Source organism: Pseudovirgaria hyperparasitica, assembly GCF_010093815.1.
Source record: "Pseudovirgaria hyperparasitica strain CBS 121739 unplaced genomic scaffold EJ05scaffold_11, whole genome shotgun sequence".
Taxonomy (NCBI): domain Eukaryota; kingdom Fungi; phylum Ascomycota; class Dothideomycetes; order Acrospermales; family Acrospermaceae; genus Pseudovirgaria; species Pseudovirgaria hyperparasitica.
The window spans coordinates 819074-837504 of NW_022985559.1; the positions used below are offsets into that span (position 1 = coordinate 819074).

General features: G+C 40.7%; 1 protein-coding gene across 1 annotated transcript; it reads left to right on the forward strand.

The window, feature by feature from the left end:
- The first annotated feature begins 2845 nt into the window (after window positions 1–2845).
- EJ05DRAFT_539476 (uncharacterized protein) lies at window positions 2846–4254 on the forward strand. The gene is made up of 2 exons (XM_033749522.1): window positions 2846–3909; window positions 3984–4254. The coding sequence occupies exons 1-2, from the start codon at window positions 2965–2967 to the stop codon at window positions 4242–4244; spliced, it is 1206 nt and encodes a 401-aa protein (XP_033598988.1). The 5' UTR covers window positions 2846–2964; the 3' UTR covers window positions 4245–4254.
- The last annotated feature ends 14177 nt before the right edge of the window (window positions 4255–18431 follow it).

The following is an 18431-nucleotide window of genomic DNA, read 5'->3' on the forward strand; positions in this document are numbered from 1 at the left end:
TCTCTTCCTTCTCTTCCTTCTCTTCCTTCTCTTCCTTCTCTTCCTTCTCTTCCTTCTCATAGTATCCGTCTTTTTCATTTGAATAGCCGTTGGTTCATAGGATAATATCCGATGTCGTCCTGAGGCACGAGGAGGGTGCGTGATTCGTGTGGTTCGCGTGTTTGATGCTTGACGAGCTGGCAAGGTTTGTGAGGCTTGAGGGCTATAATAAGCGCATCAGTATGGATATATAACCGCCTTCTCCATGTTTTCCTCTTACGTTCTACCATTATGATCTCTCGTACGAGTCTGTGTGTTATCCTGGCCTCTAATTCTCACTTCTCATGTCTTGCTGCGGCTTGCTGTGGTATGTTGGAATGCGGAATAGGTGTATGATATGTGCTTCACGGGTGTGAGGGACCTGTGAGAACTGTAGTGGTGCGTGACTTCGTTCATACAGCTTCTCTCCATTGAGGGAGTTGTGGTACTCTTCTTCTTCCGTCTCTTCTCCTTCTCTTCCATCCCCTCCTCATGACCCCGTAATCACATAGAGTGTTATATATCCCAACACAAACCTCCTAGCCTCCGAAGCGCACGGCTCGTAATCTCCCTAGCTCATAGCTTCTGACTCGTCTTTGTACCACGCGGCCGATGTGCTGTTTGTATCTGTATATGCTAATCTTAGCGTTGTCGACAGGTCGTATACGTTTTGAGAGGTAGGGTCGAAGAGTCCAGGAGGTCTGGCGGTACTGGATTCGAAGGCTTGGAGGTTTGAAGGCTTGAAGGTTTGGAGGCTTGGAGCTTTGTAGCTTTGGAGGCTTGGAGCTTTGTAGCTTTGGAGGCTTGGAGCTTTGTGCTGTGTTTGTGTCTGGAGTTTGCGTCAGCGTGATGTTCTGCTTATCCTTGGGCCATCATTAGGGATGGAGGCTCTTGTGCCCGTGAAATCGATGCTGTTCTGCGCTCCCGAGCATCTACGGCTCTTTCTGTCAAGTGATGTATGTGAGGCTCAGTGATTCAGAGGGAGCGTATAGGTTTGATAGGGACGGCGGAGCTCCCATTTTGTCATGATTGGTTTGTAGGCTTAGAGTATCGAATTGCGGAGTATTAAGAGCGTTTCAGGGAGTGTGGGTTTGTAAGGGAGGCCAACTAAGTAACAAAGTGTGGGATGGTGTTTTTTTGTCCATGACACCTCATGATTCCTTTGGTCCTAGACGGATCTGTGAGCTTGAGGCTTCGTTTCAGGGAGTATTGAGATTGGTTCATGGATTATCAAGATTGTTTCAAGGAGTGTTGGTTCGTTAGGGAGAGGAGAGTGTGGGACAGTGTTTGCTTCCGGCCATGACGTATTTCGTTGTGGACGTGACTAAGGTTGTCACTTTAGTTTGAGGAGAGTGTCGGATGGTGTTTGTTCTCGGCGATGACTTCCTTCATTCTAGACAGTTTGTGAGCTCAAGATCTTGACAAGCGTGTAAGGGAGGTCGTTATAAGGGATCTGGATCTTCAAGTTCCAGTTATTGGACGCGTGTTAGGCGCCAAGGTTTGTATTAGGAGTTGTATAGGTTCGAGATGCTGCGGTGGCGAAGCTACGCTCTGGTCCTAGGCTGATCTATGAGCTTGAGGCTTCTTTCCATCTCTTAGATAGAGTCTGGGTAGTCCCAATCTACCCGTCCCACGTACTTCGGAGTTGTAACCTCGGAATGGCTAGATATTGGGGTAAGGGGTGCTGGGATGAACATGGAAAGGAGCGCTTGGGAGGGTATTAGATCTTACGTGTGGTAGTTTGTGATATGTACACTGCTTCAACTTGTTTCGTCCTGCTTCGAGCCATGCTATGCCACTCAATCAATTTGTCCTACTCGAGGGATCTTGTCCCGCTTGGGCTATCTTGTACTGCTCAAAAGATCTTGTCCTGCTCAAAGGATTTTGTCCTGCTCGAGCCATTGTGTCTGCTCGAGACACATTGTTCTGCTTCGAGCTGTCTGATTCTGCTTGAGGCAGCTTCTCCTGCTCAAGATATGCTATTTTGCTCCAGGGGTTTTGTCCTGCTGGAGGTATTATGTCCCTCTCAAGCCACCTTACCCTGATTTGATCTGCTTCGGCATAGCTTGTTCTGCTTGAGGGATCCAATCCTGCTTCTAGGTATCTTGTCTTGCTCACAGTAGCTTATCCTGCTCTACCCAGTTTATCCTGCTCGAGTCATCTTGTCCTATTAGGCATTTTTGGGCGTGATAGGGGGCGTTGCATAGATGATATAGGATATCCTACCAGGCAGATAAGGGTCAGTATATGGGATGTAGCATCGATTTGGCCCGTTGGAACTTGGAGATACCCAGACCTCATCTTGATAAAGCTTCTCTATGATAAATAGAGCACTGCCGTTTATTGTTCCACTCACTATCGAACGAATTACCTTGACTCTACAAGTCGATCTCTCCCTTCTAAGTATGCTGAAGGACTTCCGTGCACATCCCTGATCTCAAGCTCCACAAAATCCCGCTAGCACAATCCCCTGCGTGTTTGCCTATTGTTTACCCTCCCACTTAACCCGCAGCTTACCCGGCATCGCGCACAGGATTTTAAGTTCTTCTGTGAGCTTCATCTACAGATCTCTCCACCTTTGTCTCAACATCCCCTTGCAACGCCAGATCTTTTCCCAACGTACTTCTTTAGCAAGCAACTTAAGTATCACCCTTCTCATACGTAGCTCTAGCATCTTTTCTGTTCAGAGACTGTCTCCTACCCTCGGTGGTCTCTCATCTCTATCGACTTTCGAAGGTATGTTCCCTGATCTGCTTCTTCATCAACCAGCTTGATAAACACGCAGCTCATCGTCAAGATTTTCATTATTTCTTTGCTCAAGACTCACATCTTGTTGTCTTTTAGTCTTTTGTCTCTGCCGTCTATCAGAAAATATCTCCTTATCGCAGCTCTTTGCCAATCTAGACTCTCGCCACCTATCCTCAAAAACCTTTACAAGCTTTCAAAATGAACTCTACTGGATCCGACCTTAATCTGGGACCTGACCAACCCATTATAGACCTTATAGACCCGTACAGCCTCGTTCCCAGCTACGAATGGCGCAATGGAGAGCCTCAATCATCAGAGGTGTGGTACCATGATAGAGTCTATAACCGCATAGTTGGCTACAATAGACTAGGCTCCTTTGCAGAGCTCATTAGAGGCTTCAACCTCTATCCTCACCTCTACTGGATCATCACCATGAACATCCGCCAGTACATCCTCGACCACAACCTCTGGGATCTGGACCTCGGCCAGCAAGCAGACAAAGATCAAGCCCTCGCCAGCATGGAAGTCATCAGAAGGCGCTTCGCCATCGAGCTCGGCCCCGGCGCCCCTGCCAGCAAAAATATCGCCTCTCCCTCCGAAGCCTGGCGTGCCAAAGCCCTCCAGGGCTGGTTCCAGCGCGAGCGAGATTACGTGCGTAAAAACCACACCTCCTGGAAGCTCACCGGCCTCTCCCCTGTCTGCCCAGTATACCCGCACAACAACCTCGACCTGTCTGCCTCCACCAACCGCTCCAACCCGCACCGCCCGAACTTCCAGCCCCAGGCCATCATCATCGCCTTCCCCAACCACCCAATCATCACCCAGCACGACCTGATGCTGGTGCCGCTGGATGAGCTCCGCAAAGACATGACGGCGCCGCTACGCGATCTCATCCCGGCTCCCCACGTAGATACGAACCCGCGCTTCCCCAGCCGTCCGGTACGATACTCCGGCTTTGACCTCACCAAGCTGGTCTGCGCCATCCAGGCCCGGCTGAATCGCCCCAACGTGCTCAAAAATGGCGCCATCTACTACCACCATGACGGGGTGCGTGTCTTTATCAAGACCAGCGACGACGTCGGTGCCTTCTTGGTGGCCAAGCGCGCTGAGACCTGGACGAAGCCGTTCTACGAGCTTCGAGTGGTACGTTTTCAGAATACACCCCTCTTCCGCCCTACCCCTTTTCTCTAGGGAGTTGAAACTAATAGTTACTATAGCGGAGTGTGCTGAGCGGTAAGGGCCAGGAGGTCATCGACAAGGAGGATTTCGTCTGGGCGTTCGACGGCGAGTATGTCCCGCCACAATGGTCCGAGAGGGTCATCGGGACCGGGCGACTCGCCGAGTCGCAGGAGGTGAAGCGCCTGGAGATAGTTGCGCGGAGGGCGGAGAGGGAGAGGGAATGGCTCCGCCTTGCGGAAGCAAGGTCGCACTTGAAGAGGTGCTTCAAGGATAGCATGAAACCTCGCACTATGTATTAATTAGACCCGGCACTGTAGTAATAGAAATCGTTTAAACAAGTACTATCAAGTGTAACCTTAGATTATGCTTCTAGTGAATGATATATACACCACGTAGTATATCTAACATCACCTAGTATAGACTTAGCTATAGTACTATCTAGTAGAACTTCTAATTACTATCTTATTAAAATTCTATCTTTCTTTATATATAACTTAGAGCTCTATGAAATTATATATACTATAGAATAGAGTAAGTCTCTATCTATATCTAATTCTTATATAATATAGATAGTAAAAGGCTTTCTTTAGACTACATCTAGTAGAGTCTTAGAAAGTTATCTTCTACTTCTTATCTATATATTCTAATAGAGAATCTAAGAGATTATAACTCTATTAAGATAAAACTCTATTATAAAGTCTATCTTCTATAACTTTTAAGAGCTATTTACTACTTAATATCTCTTATATATTTTATAATACTAGTGTAAAGAGTAAAGACGTAGGATAGTAGTCTAACAGTTTATAGAGAGACATAGGAATGTATTTATAGGGTAGTCTCACTCTCATACGAGGTTAATTCCTAACGAGCAGGAGTCGGTTTATACGGTCCACTTATATAGTAACCTCGCTTAACTTAGCTAACTCGACCCAGCTCTAGCCACTACGTGGCTACATGGATTAGAATAGTCTATATAGGTCCGTTATAGTTCCCGTCCTAATAATATCCTTCTTCTTTTTATGCTTCGCCCCGAAGCACTTAAGTATATATAATCCTAAGTCTCTATAATCTATCGTGTACCTATATATCCGTGACTAAGTTTCTATAACGTTATAACTATCCTTAATATAGGTGAACTCGAGATTCTAGTTTACTTTTACTAGTTTATACACGCGCTTATTCCTTACTTCGTGGCTACTACCTAGGATATATAATTACTACTCTAGTCGAGTATATATTTAGCTTCGCTCGCCTTTGATTTTATTCTCTAGTATATCTACCTCGCTCTTAAGGTAAGTCGTTAATTCATATACTATCTTCCCTAGTTTAGGTTTAGAAGGGTCTATTATAGTCCATTCTTATTAGAACCGGTCCTATATGACCTATTCGCGTTATTACGGTTACTAATTTAGCTTTATTAATTACCGTTAAGGGTGGACGAATATTCCTTCCTTAGATCTTTAGCTAACGTGTGTATATAGATATCTAATACTAGTCCTATCTCTAAGCCTATCTCCTCCTCTCGTAAGACTCGCTCTAAAGGTATTACCTCCTCCCCGGCTACGCCGGCTAAGAAGCCTACCTATCGCGGTAGTACGAAGGCGCGCTCTAAGTTAGAGAAGAGAGTAGCTAGGGCTACTACTACTACTTCTGCCTCTACTACTAATGTAGCTACTAGTCGCTCTAATCTAGGTGATTCTAGTACTAAATTTATGGATGAAGCGGTCGTAAGTTCTCCCCTCGCTCTAACGCGCACGCCGTCTACTCTATCTCCTCTAGAGGATGAAGAAGATCTCGTTATAGATAATAATTATAAGCCCTCGCGCTTACCCACGCCGCCGCCTCGCCGCTCTTCCTTCCGGTCTAATATAGACCGATTTAGTTACTCTAGGTCCTTTTAGAACCTTAATATCCGCTCTAAACCCTAGCCTACTAATAATAAGGCCTGGGTCGCCGAGGATACTAAACGTGGTCGCGGTTTACGCTATAGGAAAACGGCGAACTACGGTTCGATATACTATAAGTATATTAAGGGCTATATAGCCGGCTCTAAATATCTCTTTCGCTCTAACTCTAGTATTAGCTGCTACTCTACTAACCGCGACGGGCCTATACACCCTATCTTTACTCTACCTACCCGCTACTACCGCTATACCGTGACTAGTAAGACTTATCTATAGGTGAGTATAATGGGCTATCTTAGTCTAGTGTAATCTAAAGTTATCCGCGCTAATACATTCTTAGGTTCCTATGCGTATATAAGATATATATAACGACCTTCGCGTCCGTGAGACCCTCGGGGGTCCTTATAGCTACCTATCTACTATATAGAGGGAGTTTAGGGAGCGCTATAAGCTCTTTCTAGAGGTTATTAAAGTGTAAGTTACGAACACGTTAATTATTTTTAACATCTATTAATATTTCTAGCCGCCGCGAGATCCCTAGCGCCTAGGCTACCTATTCTAGGGAGTCTATTCTAGCTATAGAGGCCGTAGAGAGGATTCGCTCTATCCCCCTCTATCCGTCTTACGCTACTAACGGATCTTATAAGAGGTCTACTATTTCTCCCTCTAAGTCGCCTCGTAAGAGGGTATATATTCCCTTCTAGATTATTCTAGATCGTATTAGCTAACTTTAGACCTAGTCGCTGCGCTCTAGTGCTTAAGGCTCTTCCCTCTAGGCTCTAACGGATTAAGTTATTACTCTAGAGGCTAAGGTCGTCGTCCTCCGCCGCTATATCGTGCGGTTAGAGAGAACTATACTAGAGGTTAGGACGGATAATAAGATGGAGGAGTAGCTCTATGGTTCTGGCTCTATGGGTTTAGCTCTGTATATTAGCTCTATGTGTTCTAGATCTACTATAGGTGGTGCGCGCCGACTCTATTTACCTGGCTTTTATCCGTTTTAGTTCTTTTTAGACCGTTTAGATACCTATCGGCTAGTTCCTAGTAATTTAATTCTTAACTTAACGATATTATATATGCGCTCGCTTAGCTTATGACTATCGGTTTCTATATTCTAATTTTCCTTAAGTTACCTAAGTGTGGGCACCGCATATTAATTAGTTTATCTCTATGAATTCTATTAGAGCACCCGAACTAGTGGCCTAGTGGTTATTAGTTCGGGTACTCTAACCTTTTATGTTTCGTGTTAAGAGTTTAATTCTATGGTGGGGTACCTTTTTAGGTTCTTAGTCCCATATTTTTCTCGTGTATAATGGTCCATGTTGGTCCATTCTAGACTCTTCTATGTTATTCTATTATGGTATGTCGCGTCGCGTTCCTAAAATGGTTATTTACGCTTTCTTCGCGTCTGGTAACCGTGCGACGCTTAAATTATGGGGCTACTATATAGAGTTTTCCTAGTGCGCGTCTAGATTTCCTGGTTTAGTACTTCGTTCTCTACGGTATCCTTCTTCTTTTTACGACGACCGCGACGTCGCTATACTTACATTAATAATACGCTATTCTACACCTTTTACTTATACGCAGCCATTACCGAACTTAAGATATATACTACTGGTTTCTAGGTGTCCTCGTCCTCGGTGTAGTCCTTCTAACGGATTCTATATTTCTAAATACCGTCTTTATCGATCCCATGTTCGACAATATAGTCCACTTCGAACACGTCTAGTCTATCTTAGGGTATAATAGAGTATAACTATACGTTCGTGCGGCCATATACGTTAGGTTAAAATCTTTTAAGTAGTAAGACGTGGAACACGTTATGGATTCTTATGTTACTTCCTAAGTCGAGCTCGTAGGCTCTTATACCGATACGACGTTTGATTCGGAAGGGACCAGCCATTTTATAATCGAGCTTCTTATTTACTCGCGACGTTCGTATATTACGGATATTAAGAAGGACCTCGTCGCCCTCCTCGTACGTCTAATCCTTAGCTAACCTATTATAGTACTTCGTATACGAGTCGTTTACTTATTAGATTATAGCGCGATAGTTGCGTGCGGTTTCGAAGATTTTAATCGCTAATTCCTAAGCGTGGACGTTCACGTCTGTTATTTAATTAAATTAGACCGTCTAAGGCTTAAAACCTATCCTTGGACTGCGTCCGAGGTTCGCCTAGAAAGGTATAATATCTATCGTACTATAACGACTATTATTATATACGAACTCTACTATACTTAGTAGGGAGGCCTAGTCGTTCTACTTGAAATTATAGAATGCGCGTAGATAGGCCTCGAGCGTCTAGTTCTATCGCTCTGTCTAGCTATCCGTCTAAGGATAAAATACTATAGATATATTTCTATTTATACTTACTATTTCGTAGAATAACGTCTAGAATTTAGACGTGAAGGTACTTCCTCGGTCCGTAACGATCCTTTTTAGTATACTATGGACCTTAATAATCTCGTTCTAGAACACCTACGCTAGTTCTTTAGATGTAATCATCTTCTATACCGGGATATACCTAGATATCTTTATAAGTCTATCCACGATAATAAGAATAGAATTATAACTTATTCTAAGTATCTCGCTTAGAGGTAAGTTAACTATAAAGTCTATAGTAACATCTTCCTATATAAAGAGGGGGACTAAAAGAGGCTGTAAATTCCTATATAGCTTATATCTAGGGGCCTTCGTTCTTTGATAAATCGGATAAGTAGCTATCTATTCTTTAACGTACTTAGGTATATCTTCCTAAAAATAGTACTAACGAATTAAGCTTAGGGTACGTACATACCTAAAGTATCCTACTAGGTTAGCGTTATGGTATCGGCTAACTACGTTAAATCGCGCGTTATCTATCGGCATATAGCACTTTCTATTATAGTAAAGTAAGCCGTCCACGAAGGTCCACTTATAGTCTACTTTAGTCTATAATAACCTATCTTACTATATTTTACGCAACTTTAAAACTGTCGGGTCTATCTTCTATAGATCCATAATTAACTAGGCGAGGTTAATTAGATATTTACGCTGGGTATTATCGCCCTTCCCGATAGCGCTAATAAACGGCCTACTAGGGACTTTAGTACCGCGTCTTTGGTTACCGGCTTCGGTCTTAGAGATTTAATTACCGGTATTAATGTTAGCATCTCGCTAATCACCTAATAACTTAAAATCTAACCTCGTCCTTAAGAGTTGGGCCTATAGCTACTCTAGGACCCTATAGCTACTATAATTCTAGGCGCCTTCTTTATAGTTAGGTCTTCTTAATATTCTATTAGCTAGGTTTATACTTCTAGGTCGATGGTAGATTATAAAGTAAAAGTTCGTAAGCTACTTAGCCTATTAAACCTATTGACGGTTTAAAACCGTCGTGCTTATAAACCCCTTTAAGTTATAGTAATTAGTTAGTAACTCGACGTCATGTATGGTACCTTTAAGATAATATCGCTACTATTTAAACGACTCTACTATTACTAGTAGCTCTTAGTTATAGATAGTGTATCTAGTCTTAATATCGACTATTTTACGCGAGAAGAACGTAACTAGATACTATTAGACCTTTTTAGACTTAGTTAGTCTAGGCTAGAAGAGAATACCTAAGATTATAAATTCTAACGCGTCGGTTTTAACGCGGATAGGTTTAGTCGGGTTAAAGTGCACTAGTAATAGGGTAGTTATAAATGCCTCTTTGATTTTCTCGAAGGAGGCCCTTTCGCCTTCTAATAATTCTATAGGCTACGATTTAATATTATACTATTTCTGTCTACCGCGGACCGTAATAGACGAATCTATAGTAGTAGTACGCGCGTTAAGCGGTGCTACTAGCCGGGAGAAGTGCTTAACGAATTTTTAGTAGTAATTAGCGAATCTAATAAAGACACGTATATCTCGAACCGATTTTAGTTTAGGCCAGTCCACGATAGTAGCGACCCTATCCCTTTCTATGGTTATACCTTGATTAGTAATAACGAAGCTAAGGAAGTTAACGTGGTCCTAGTGGAACTTATATTTAGATAGCTTAATATATAGCTTATGTTTTTCTAGCCTATCTAGGACTACGCGTATGTGCTAGATGTGTTCTTCTTCGTTATCCGAGAAGATAAGGATATTATCAAGGTATATAATGCACGTCGTGTTAAGTAGGCCTACCAGCGTGTTATTAATATACGCTTAGAAGGTCCCTAGCGCGTTAGTTAGTCTAAAAGGGACCACTATGTACTTAAAGTGTCCATAACGGGTCCTAAACGCCGTTTTCTACTTATCGCCCTTCTTAATACGTAGGCGGTAGTAGGCGTCGTATAGATCGAGCTTAGTAAAGATCTTCGCGCGCCCTAGTCTATTAATAGACTTAGAGATAAGAGGTAGTAGGTAACGATTCTTTCGTGTAATATTATTTAGGCTATAGTAGTCGATATATAGACGGAGACTCCTATTCTTCTTCTTTATAAAGAGGATTAGGGCTCCGGCTAGGGATATACTAGGTCTAATCTATCCTCGCGTAAGGTTCTTTTCAATGTATTCTCGGAGGACCTATAGCTTAGGTTCTAATAGAGGGTAGATAGGTCCGTGTGGGGGTTATTAACTATTCTCGAGGTTAATAGTAAGATTAGTAGATTGGTGTTAAGGTAATTCGGACGAGTCGATCGCTAACGCGATATATTAGTACATTTTATACTAATATAGTAGGTTTTCATCTACTCTAATACTAAGCTCTCTATTTTAAGTAAGTAAGAGGACGTAGATAGTAGAGATTGCCTTTTCGTAGTCCTTCTGGAATTATTCGTCGTCGACTAGCTATACTAGGTTCCATTATAGTGGGTGCATATACCAGCCAGCTATTTTCTAGATAAAGTCTAGTTTCGGGTTATGTTTTTTAAGCCACGGCATACCGAGGATCATGTTAAAGGGGCTATCTACCACGATGAAGGTTAAGTAGTAGGGTTTCCACTTCCCCCCGCTATCCTAGATACCGTATTTAATGGTATAGGTACCCTACGATTTAATAGGACCATTAATACTATGGAAGGTAGTATCTATTAGTGCTTAAATATCGATATTAAGTTCTCGTGCTCATTAAGTCGATATAACGTTAGTGGCTAAACCGCTATTAAGTATTACGGTCTAATGTTATCCACGGGGGACCTTAATGGGCCTAGCCTATAGTTCGATATACTAGTTAGCTAGTTATCCCTCTATTTTAGTTACGTCTATAAGTCGCGAGGGTTTCTCGTAGGTAGTTAGTTTTTTATATTATATACCGGGTAGTTAGGCGCGATATGTCCTAGCTACTAGCACTTATAGCATGTAACTAACTTAGTATCTATATTAGTATTCGGTGGTTTCCTAGAGCGGTACTCGGGTACTATATGGCCTATCCTACTATAAGTATAGTAGATGACTTTAGGTCGTTTATATGAGTCGTTTCTCGCGTCTCGATATATCGACTAGTGGAAAGATCCGCGGTATAGGTCTCGTCTTCTCGAGTTCATAGAGTGGTAGCGCCCACGAGGTATTCCGCGCGATCTATTACTAAACCGGTCCTCTTTAGACGATTTCGCATCGGGTTAGATTAATAGGGATAGTCGTGCGCCTGTATAACGTTAGTTATTCATTATACGCTAATGTCGTTCTACGAGATTCGCGAGTACCTAAAGGTTAGTAGAGATAGACGTTATAAGGTTAATACGTTCCTTTACGCTCGGGTTAAGGGACCTTTTAAAGTCGTCGCATTATTAAACCATGCGATCTTCCTTAGCTTCTCTCTAGAGAGGTCGGAGGTATTTAAGGAGTTATAACGGGGATTATCTTTCTTACTATTAAGTCTTAAAGATATAGCTCTAAGTCTATTCGCGTCGCTTAGCTCTATCGCTAAAGTATTAAAGGAGGAATTCGGTGAACGTGTCCTAGTTATACGCATCCTTAGGGTGTTCGATTCGATATACCATCTAACGTTTAGATAGCGTTAGGTCTAGGTAGTTCTATACGAACCTAATCTTATTACTATCGTTCGTGAATAGGTGGAAGAATCGGCTATACTAGTAAGCCTATTCGTGAAAGCTCCTCCTGGTTTTACCGTCGAAGTAAGGTGGTTTCTTAGGCCGAGGCAACTAGGATAGTAATAGACTTAGTTAGACTATTTCGGCTTAAGTTGGTCCATATTAGTATAGGTTAGTTACTACTAGTACTAAAGCGCGTAGTGCGGCTTTAAGTCTAGCGGTTTATCCTCGCGCTTCGTCGAGTTCGCGAAGTTACTATTTAAGCTACGCCTAACGCTACCTTTCCGCGTGTAGCCTAGTATACACGTCGTCGTAAGGCGTGGTTAACGTTAGTTAGTTCTAACGAATTAGTTCGTTAACGTTAATAGGGTCTAGTCTTATAGTAAGGATGGGTCTAGTATAGTATGAACTAGACCGCGATGGAGTATAATGGACTCCTTCCTTATTATCTAGGTAGTCTTCTACGGTTACACGGAATGCCGTACTAGTTATTAGTATGATAGCTTATAGGGTATACTTATTAGTGGAGGTGGTCGTAGGGAGACTATTCTCCTCGTTTAGGTTTGGGGAGAGTCTCTTATAGAAGGTCGTGCCACGGGTATTATAGCGTGTAGTAGGAGCCATCTCTATAAGCTGCCGTCGTGCTATATAGAGAGGAATTAAAATATAAAGAGTGAAGACATAGGATAGTAGTCTAATAGTTCATAGAGAGACATAGGAATATATTTATAGGGTAGTCTCACTCTTATACGAGGTTGATTCCTAACGAGTAGGAGTCGGTTTATACGGTCTACTTATATAGTGACCTCGCTTAACTTAGCTGACTCGACCTAGCTCTGGCCACTACGTGGCTACATGGATTAGAATAGTCTATATAGGTCCGTTATGGTTCCCGTCCTAATAACTAGGCTTATTATATCTCTATTCTAATAAGAATATATCTTATATACTATCTAGAAGAGCTCTTATAACCCCTCTCTTATTCTATAACTATTTATTATTCTATACTCTTAAACTTTAAAAAGTTCTCTTTTACTTCTTATCTAATAATTATAGTAAAGACTTTAATTAATTAGAATCTAATATAGATAAGAGTCTTCTATTAAGAGTATATAGTAGAGTCGAAAGAAGTTCTCTTATATTCTATATCTTCTCTATATACTAACTTAAGAAGCTTATTCTATTTTTATCTATATAAAAAGATATCTTAAATACTAGATAGTAGAGCTTTAAGAAGTTCTTTCTTATTCTATATCTCTTCTATATATTATCTAGTAAAGCTCTAAGAAGTTCTTTCTTACTTAATATCTCTTATAAATACTATAGTTTCTAATATAATAAGATTCCAATTAAACTAGTATTTATTTTTAATTATATATAGTAAAGTAATAAGAAGGTCTATCTTTCTATATATCTTCTCTATATCTTAGATAATTTACCTTTATATACTTTCTATTAACTAAGAATCTATCTTAGTCTCTATCTAGTAGAGCTTAGAGAAGTTCTCTTTTATTCTATATTACTTCTATATATTATAATAGTAAGCTTAATAGAACTCTATATAGATAAATATCTATCTAGAATTCTATCTAGAATAGTTTTAGAAAGTTTATCTTAAGTCTCAATCTACTATATCTTATATAAGACTAGATATAGTATAATTTTATCTAGAGTAGAATTAATCTTAAAATCTATCTAGTAAAATATAAGAAAGTTCTTCTCTAATATATATCTCTTCTAACTATTATAGTTATAGACTTAATAGAATTCTATTTAGAGTAGACTCTACTTAAAGGTCTATCTAGTAGCCTCTAAAGAAGTTCTATCTTACTTTATCTATCTCTTATATTCTATTACGGGAATACAACGTATACATAGATATAAGAGTATTTATAGAATATAGTAAGTTTAATAAGGGAGGAAGCTAGAGTCTACTCGGCTTCCTTAAGATAAGGGATAGAGTATACTATTAAAAAGGGGCTTACTTAGCTTCATTAAGTAAGAAGGGAGTAGTAGCACGGGCGTAGTATACTAGCGTTAAGTATACCTAGAGTCTACCCTTAATATTACCCCCTCTCTCCGCTCGTTTATCGCTAGAGCCCGCCTAGTTATAGACTACTATAGTGAGCTATCGCCACGTGTGTCCCTTTTATAAATGGCTATGTTCCTAGTATAGTAGTCGACGACGAACTCACAAGTATCTCTCCTAGGTATTATAAGTTCTCTTTAAACGCACGACTTCTTATTAGTTCTCTTTTATGATAGGACGGGTCTATATAATACTCTTAATTAATTCTTTAATAGCTAAGCCTAATAATTAATACCTATAGAGGCCCATGAACGTAAGAAAAGGTTAAATAGTCGAATATTAGTAATGGGGGAAGCGCGCCGAGTAGAATGACCAAGGAAAACGCCCTCCTTAAATATATAATAAAGCCATATAATCGAGCCAGGGACACATACATATAGGGCTATAGGAGCGGCCTTCCACATATACCTCCCCGGCCTATAGAACTACTACCCTTAGTAGTATAGTAACTGTATAAGAAACCGTGTGAAGAACGTCTAAAAGAAAGACCTTAATACGAATAAAATACGCCCCTAGTAAATCTCTCGGCGCGGGTAAACCTTAGCCCGGATTATTAGTTAAGGGTAGCCCTTAACTAATAATTAGGTAGGTTTTTAGGCGCCTAATCTTAGTACTTAAGGTCGCGAGCTAGCTCCTAAAGAATCGTATCGCTTATCTTAGAGAGGTTAGATTCCTCCTCGTTAGATAGTTCGTTAGGCCTCTCCTATCTATAGAAGTTCTCTTCGACGTTATCTAGGCCCGCGTTAGACTCGAATTTCTTAAAATTAATTAGCCGCTTAGCGGCGCGCGCCTTATTAAATTCCTTCTAGAACGACCTATCCCTATAGACTAGCCTTTTCTACCTTACTATTTTCTTAAAGGTCTCTATAAATACCCTCGAGCCCTCCTTAAACCAGGCATCTACCTTAGCTTTAAGTTATTAAGGACTTACGTTAAGCTACGTAGCTGCCTCTTCTTTTATCTTCTAGCTATTCTATCTTTTACGGCTGACTAATGCGTTACTAATAGCGTTAAAACTCGGGAGTTAAACTACGGCTAGGAAGGCAAAAGGAATCGCGCTATATTTATTAGAAAATCCCGACGGAGACGTGGGTCCTAGAGTTAAATTCCTATGAGCTACTACGAGTTATTTCTATATACCTATTTTAGGCACTTCCATTATTATGTAATTAGGGCTAATCGTGATATACTATAGAAGTATCGTACGTCTTCCACTCTTTACGGGACCCTAGGCGCCGTATATTATTAGTGGGCTAGAGATATATACTTTAAGGGACTAGTAGGGGACCGGGACGAAGGGACTAAATCATTTCTTATCGTCCGTATTATAGATCTTATCGTTAATAGCTATAATTATACTATTTCGATTAACCCCCTCGCGGAGCTTAGCCTTCAACTACCATTTATTTAAGAACTTATAGGAGCGGGGAACGATTATAGTATAGTCGTTACTTCGTTCGTCGTCGAGACTAATACTCCCCTAGATTATATTAAACCCGTGTCTATCACTAGGATCGAGGATTCGATTAATGGCATTATCGAGATGCTTAAAACCCGTCTTATCGCCCCTATCCTAGGACTTCGCATAGTACGGGTACGAGATTAGATAGTAGTTAAGATCAGGCCGAAGAGCGACATAGGTAAGCTAGTAAAGTAGACATTACCTAATAAACTATTAGATATAGGAGTGGTATATAGTTCGTAGCCAGCCGTAGTTCGATTTCTTATTAAATATACGCTGGTGGTACTTATATATATTAAATTCATCCCTCGCGAGTTCTAGGATACTCTTATTAAGTATAGAGGTCGTCTTTTTAAGTAGCTCGAAGAGCCCTTTAATATTAACACTTCCGGTACGTTCCTACTCGTCGAAGAGTTACCTATCTATTCTACTATCCTCCTTCTAAATCATAAATGCGATACTAGTAAGGATGGTTTTAATATTAATAACTTGCTTCGGGGTCTCTAGGGCCTAGTAACGATAGATACCTAATACCTCTATTGGATAAGGTGGCCACGCGTACTTCGTAAACTAGGTATAGCGGTCCTTATAAACTTTAAGAGCCCCCACGTTATCTCTAAACTTATATACTATTTTAAGTCTCGCTACTAGGTTCAAGTAGGACACGCTAACAAGTATATCATTCTTTCTAGCCACGTCTTAGTAATGCTTATAGTAGACTTTATACAGAATAGCCATGTTACCTATCTACGCTTTCTAGCGTACTAGTAGGGCCATTCCCTTAATGCTCGTGAAATTCTTCTTTAATAATATAGCTACCTTAAAAGTCTTTATTACTAAAGGCGTGTATCGACACTTCTTAGGCTCGTTCTCTTCCTCGACCGATACTATTGTCTTAGGGTGCGAACTAAGAATAACTAGGGATTATCGTGTAGGCGCCCCTAGTAATTACTAAGGGCCGGTAGATAAGGCACGTCCACGAGTAGGTTTTATTAGCGTAGCCGTAATAGATACTAAAGAGGTTCTTATATAGCCCGGTAAGGGACGTATACTAGTAGTAGTAGGAGGAATACTTACTTCGAACGGATAACTAGCTTTAAAGAGATGACGTACTACTAAACTAGAAGGCGTGCTTCGTGGAGGGGACTTCACTATAGGCGTTACCTACGCTAGTTTTAGTAACGGTAAGGTCTAAGGCGGAGGCGATATACTTATCTCTTTAATTTATAGGTAGTGTTCGACGGGCCTATAAACCATTCTACTTATCTATAACTATTAACTGGCGGGGATAATAAGTCCCGTCTTATTATAGAACGTTAGTTTATTTTATCGGCTAGGGTAGTTCGAGAGTTACTAGAGAGATAGACCGTCCTCGTTACTATCGCTAGCTAGGGCGGTATCGATATTAGAGCTCTAAAGATATGCCTTAATTCCCCTTCCCTTCTATCCCTAGCCGATTTAGGATTATAGGGATACGTTTAACTAGTTCCTCGCTCTTACCCATGTCCGCATTCGTAAGAGCGCTACTAGCTTTTCTATGAAGTTCTATATTTACTAGAGCTATCCGAGGGCGGATTAGAGTGACTAGCTATTATTATTAGAGAGGTCTTTTTACTAGTTTTATAGGATTATATTTTTAGCTTTTAGAATGCGGGAGTTAGTATCTCTTCTACGACGAATCATCTCGTGGACTTCTTTTAGAATAGAGGAGTTAATCTTTACCTTACTATACCCTATTATGGCTCCTACTTCCTAGAAGAGGTTAACTATACTACTTAAGAGCTATTCTATGAGGCTAGTAATATAAAGGAGATTATTAAACGTATCTAGAATATAGTCCCATCGCTCTTACGGGTCCTAGATAGCGATAATTCGGTTAATAGTAGACTTATTTACTTCCGTAGCTTCTATAGCCTATCCGTGCGGAGTAGTAGATGGCCTCGATACCACGATAGCCGTTAATAGCCCTGCTTTAGTACTCACGACTCTTGACTAGGACCGCGTCTATCTTATTAGTGCTTAATAATCTTATAACTCTTCATGGGTAGGCGTTTTCTTTTTCGGCGGGGCTATTATTATTATTAGTTCTATCGGCGAGTTACGTTCTAAGGAGAGGTAGTTAAGCGAGGCGGAAGTGGAGGAGAAGGTTTTATTAATTAAGGAGGTATGGAGAGGTGTAAGAGGGAAGAGTTATATACTATCTTAAGTTCTCTTTTTATACCTCCTCGAATACCGGGTATATAGTGATTTTTATAAATGATCCTTACTAACGGCCGTAGGCCCGTATACGTGTCGAATCTGTGAATAAATATATACTAGGTATATAGGAAATCTATAAATAAATATGTCTACCGGGTATATGGCGGAATCTATAAATGAATAGATACCGGGTATATTCTTATCCTTATAAGACTTCCTATAAGTATCTTTTTCTTCTATACCTCCTCCTTCTTTTCTTCCTTATTAGTTCCTAATAGGGTCCGTTCTATAGTAACGAAATAGGCCTTCGATAGATAGGCTTCGATTACACGACCGGCTTTAATATATAGTAGGTGGAATTCGCGTAAACGCCATTATGTCTTCTTTCGAGCATTTCTTACTTTAATAATAAGTTTTATTATTTTATAGTAATGATAGGGTTCATTATCCTCTTTCGATAATGGAGTTCATCGTTCTTTTTCGATAATGGAGTTTATTATCATAAGACTACTTTTATAAGCATCTCTTCCCTCCTTAAAAAAAACTTCTATCCTCTAGAAGGAGATATCGATTCTAGGGAAACGTAAATATTCTTCTCTATTAAAGTCTTACGGAGTAGAAATTACTACTTCCACCTAGGTTCGTGTGGCGTCGTCGAGGTATTCCGTGAGTTATTTATGATAGTTTTCCTTATCGCTACTCTCCTTATTTTCCTCGGTAATTCTTCTGATTAGTGGTCGTGAGGGCTCGTCGTGACTCTCGTTACTTATATTTCTTATAAAATATTTCTTTAACCTATGGCTAGGAAACGTCCCTCTAAGCATGGCTC

Bases quoted from the DNA above. Each gene is read 5' to 3' on its own strand.
- EJ05DRAFT_539476 (XM_033749522.1), top strand. From the start codon at position 2,965: ATGAACTCTACTGGATCCGACCTTAATCTGGGACCTGACCAACCCATT. The intron at 3,910-3,983 runs GTACGTTTTCAG...TAGTTACTATAG, and splicing joins CGTTCTACGAGCTTCGAGTG to CGGAGTGTGCTGAGCGGTAA.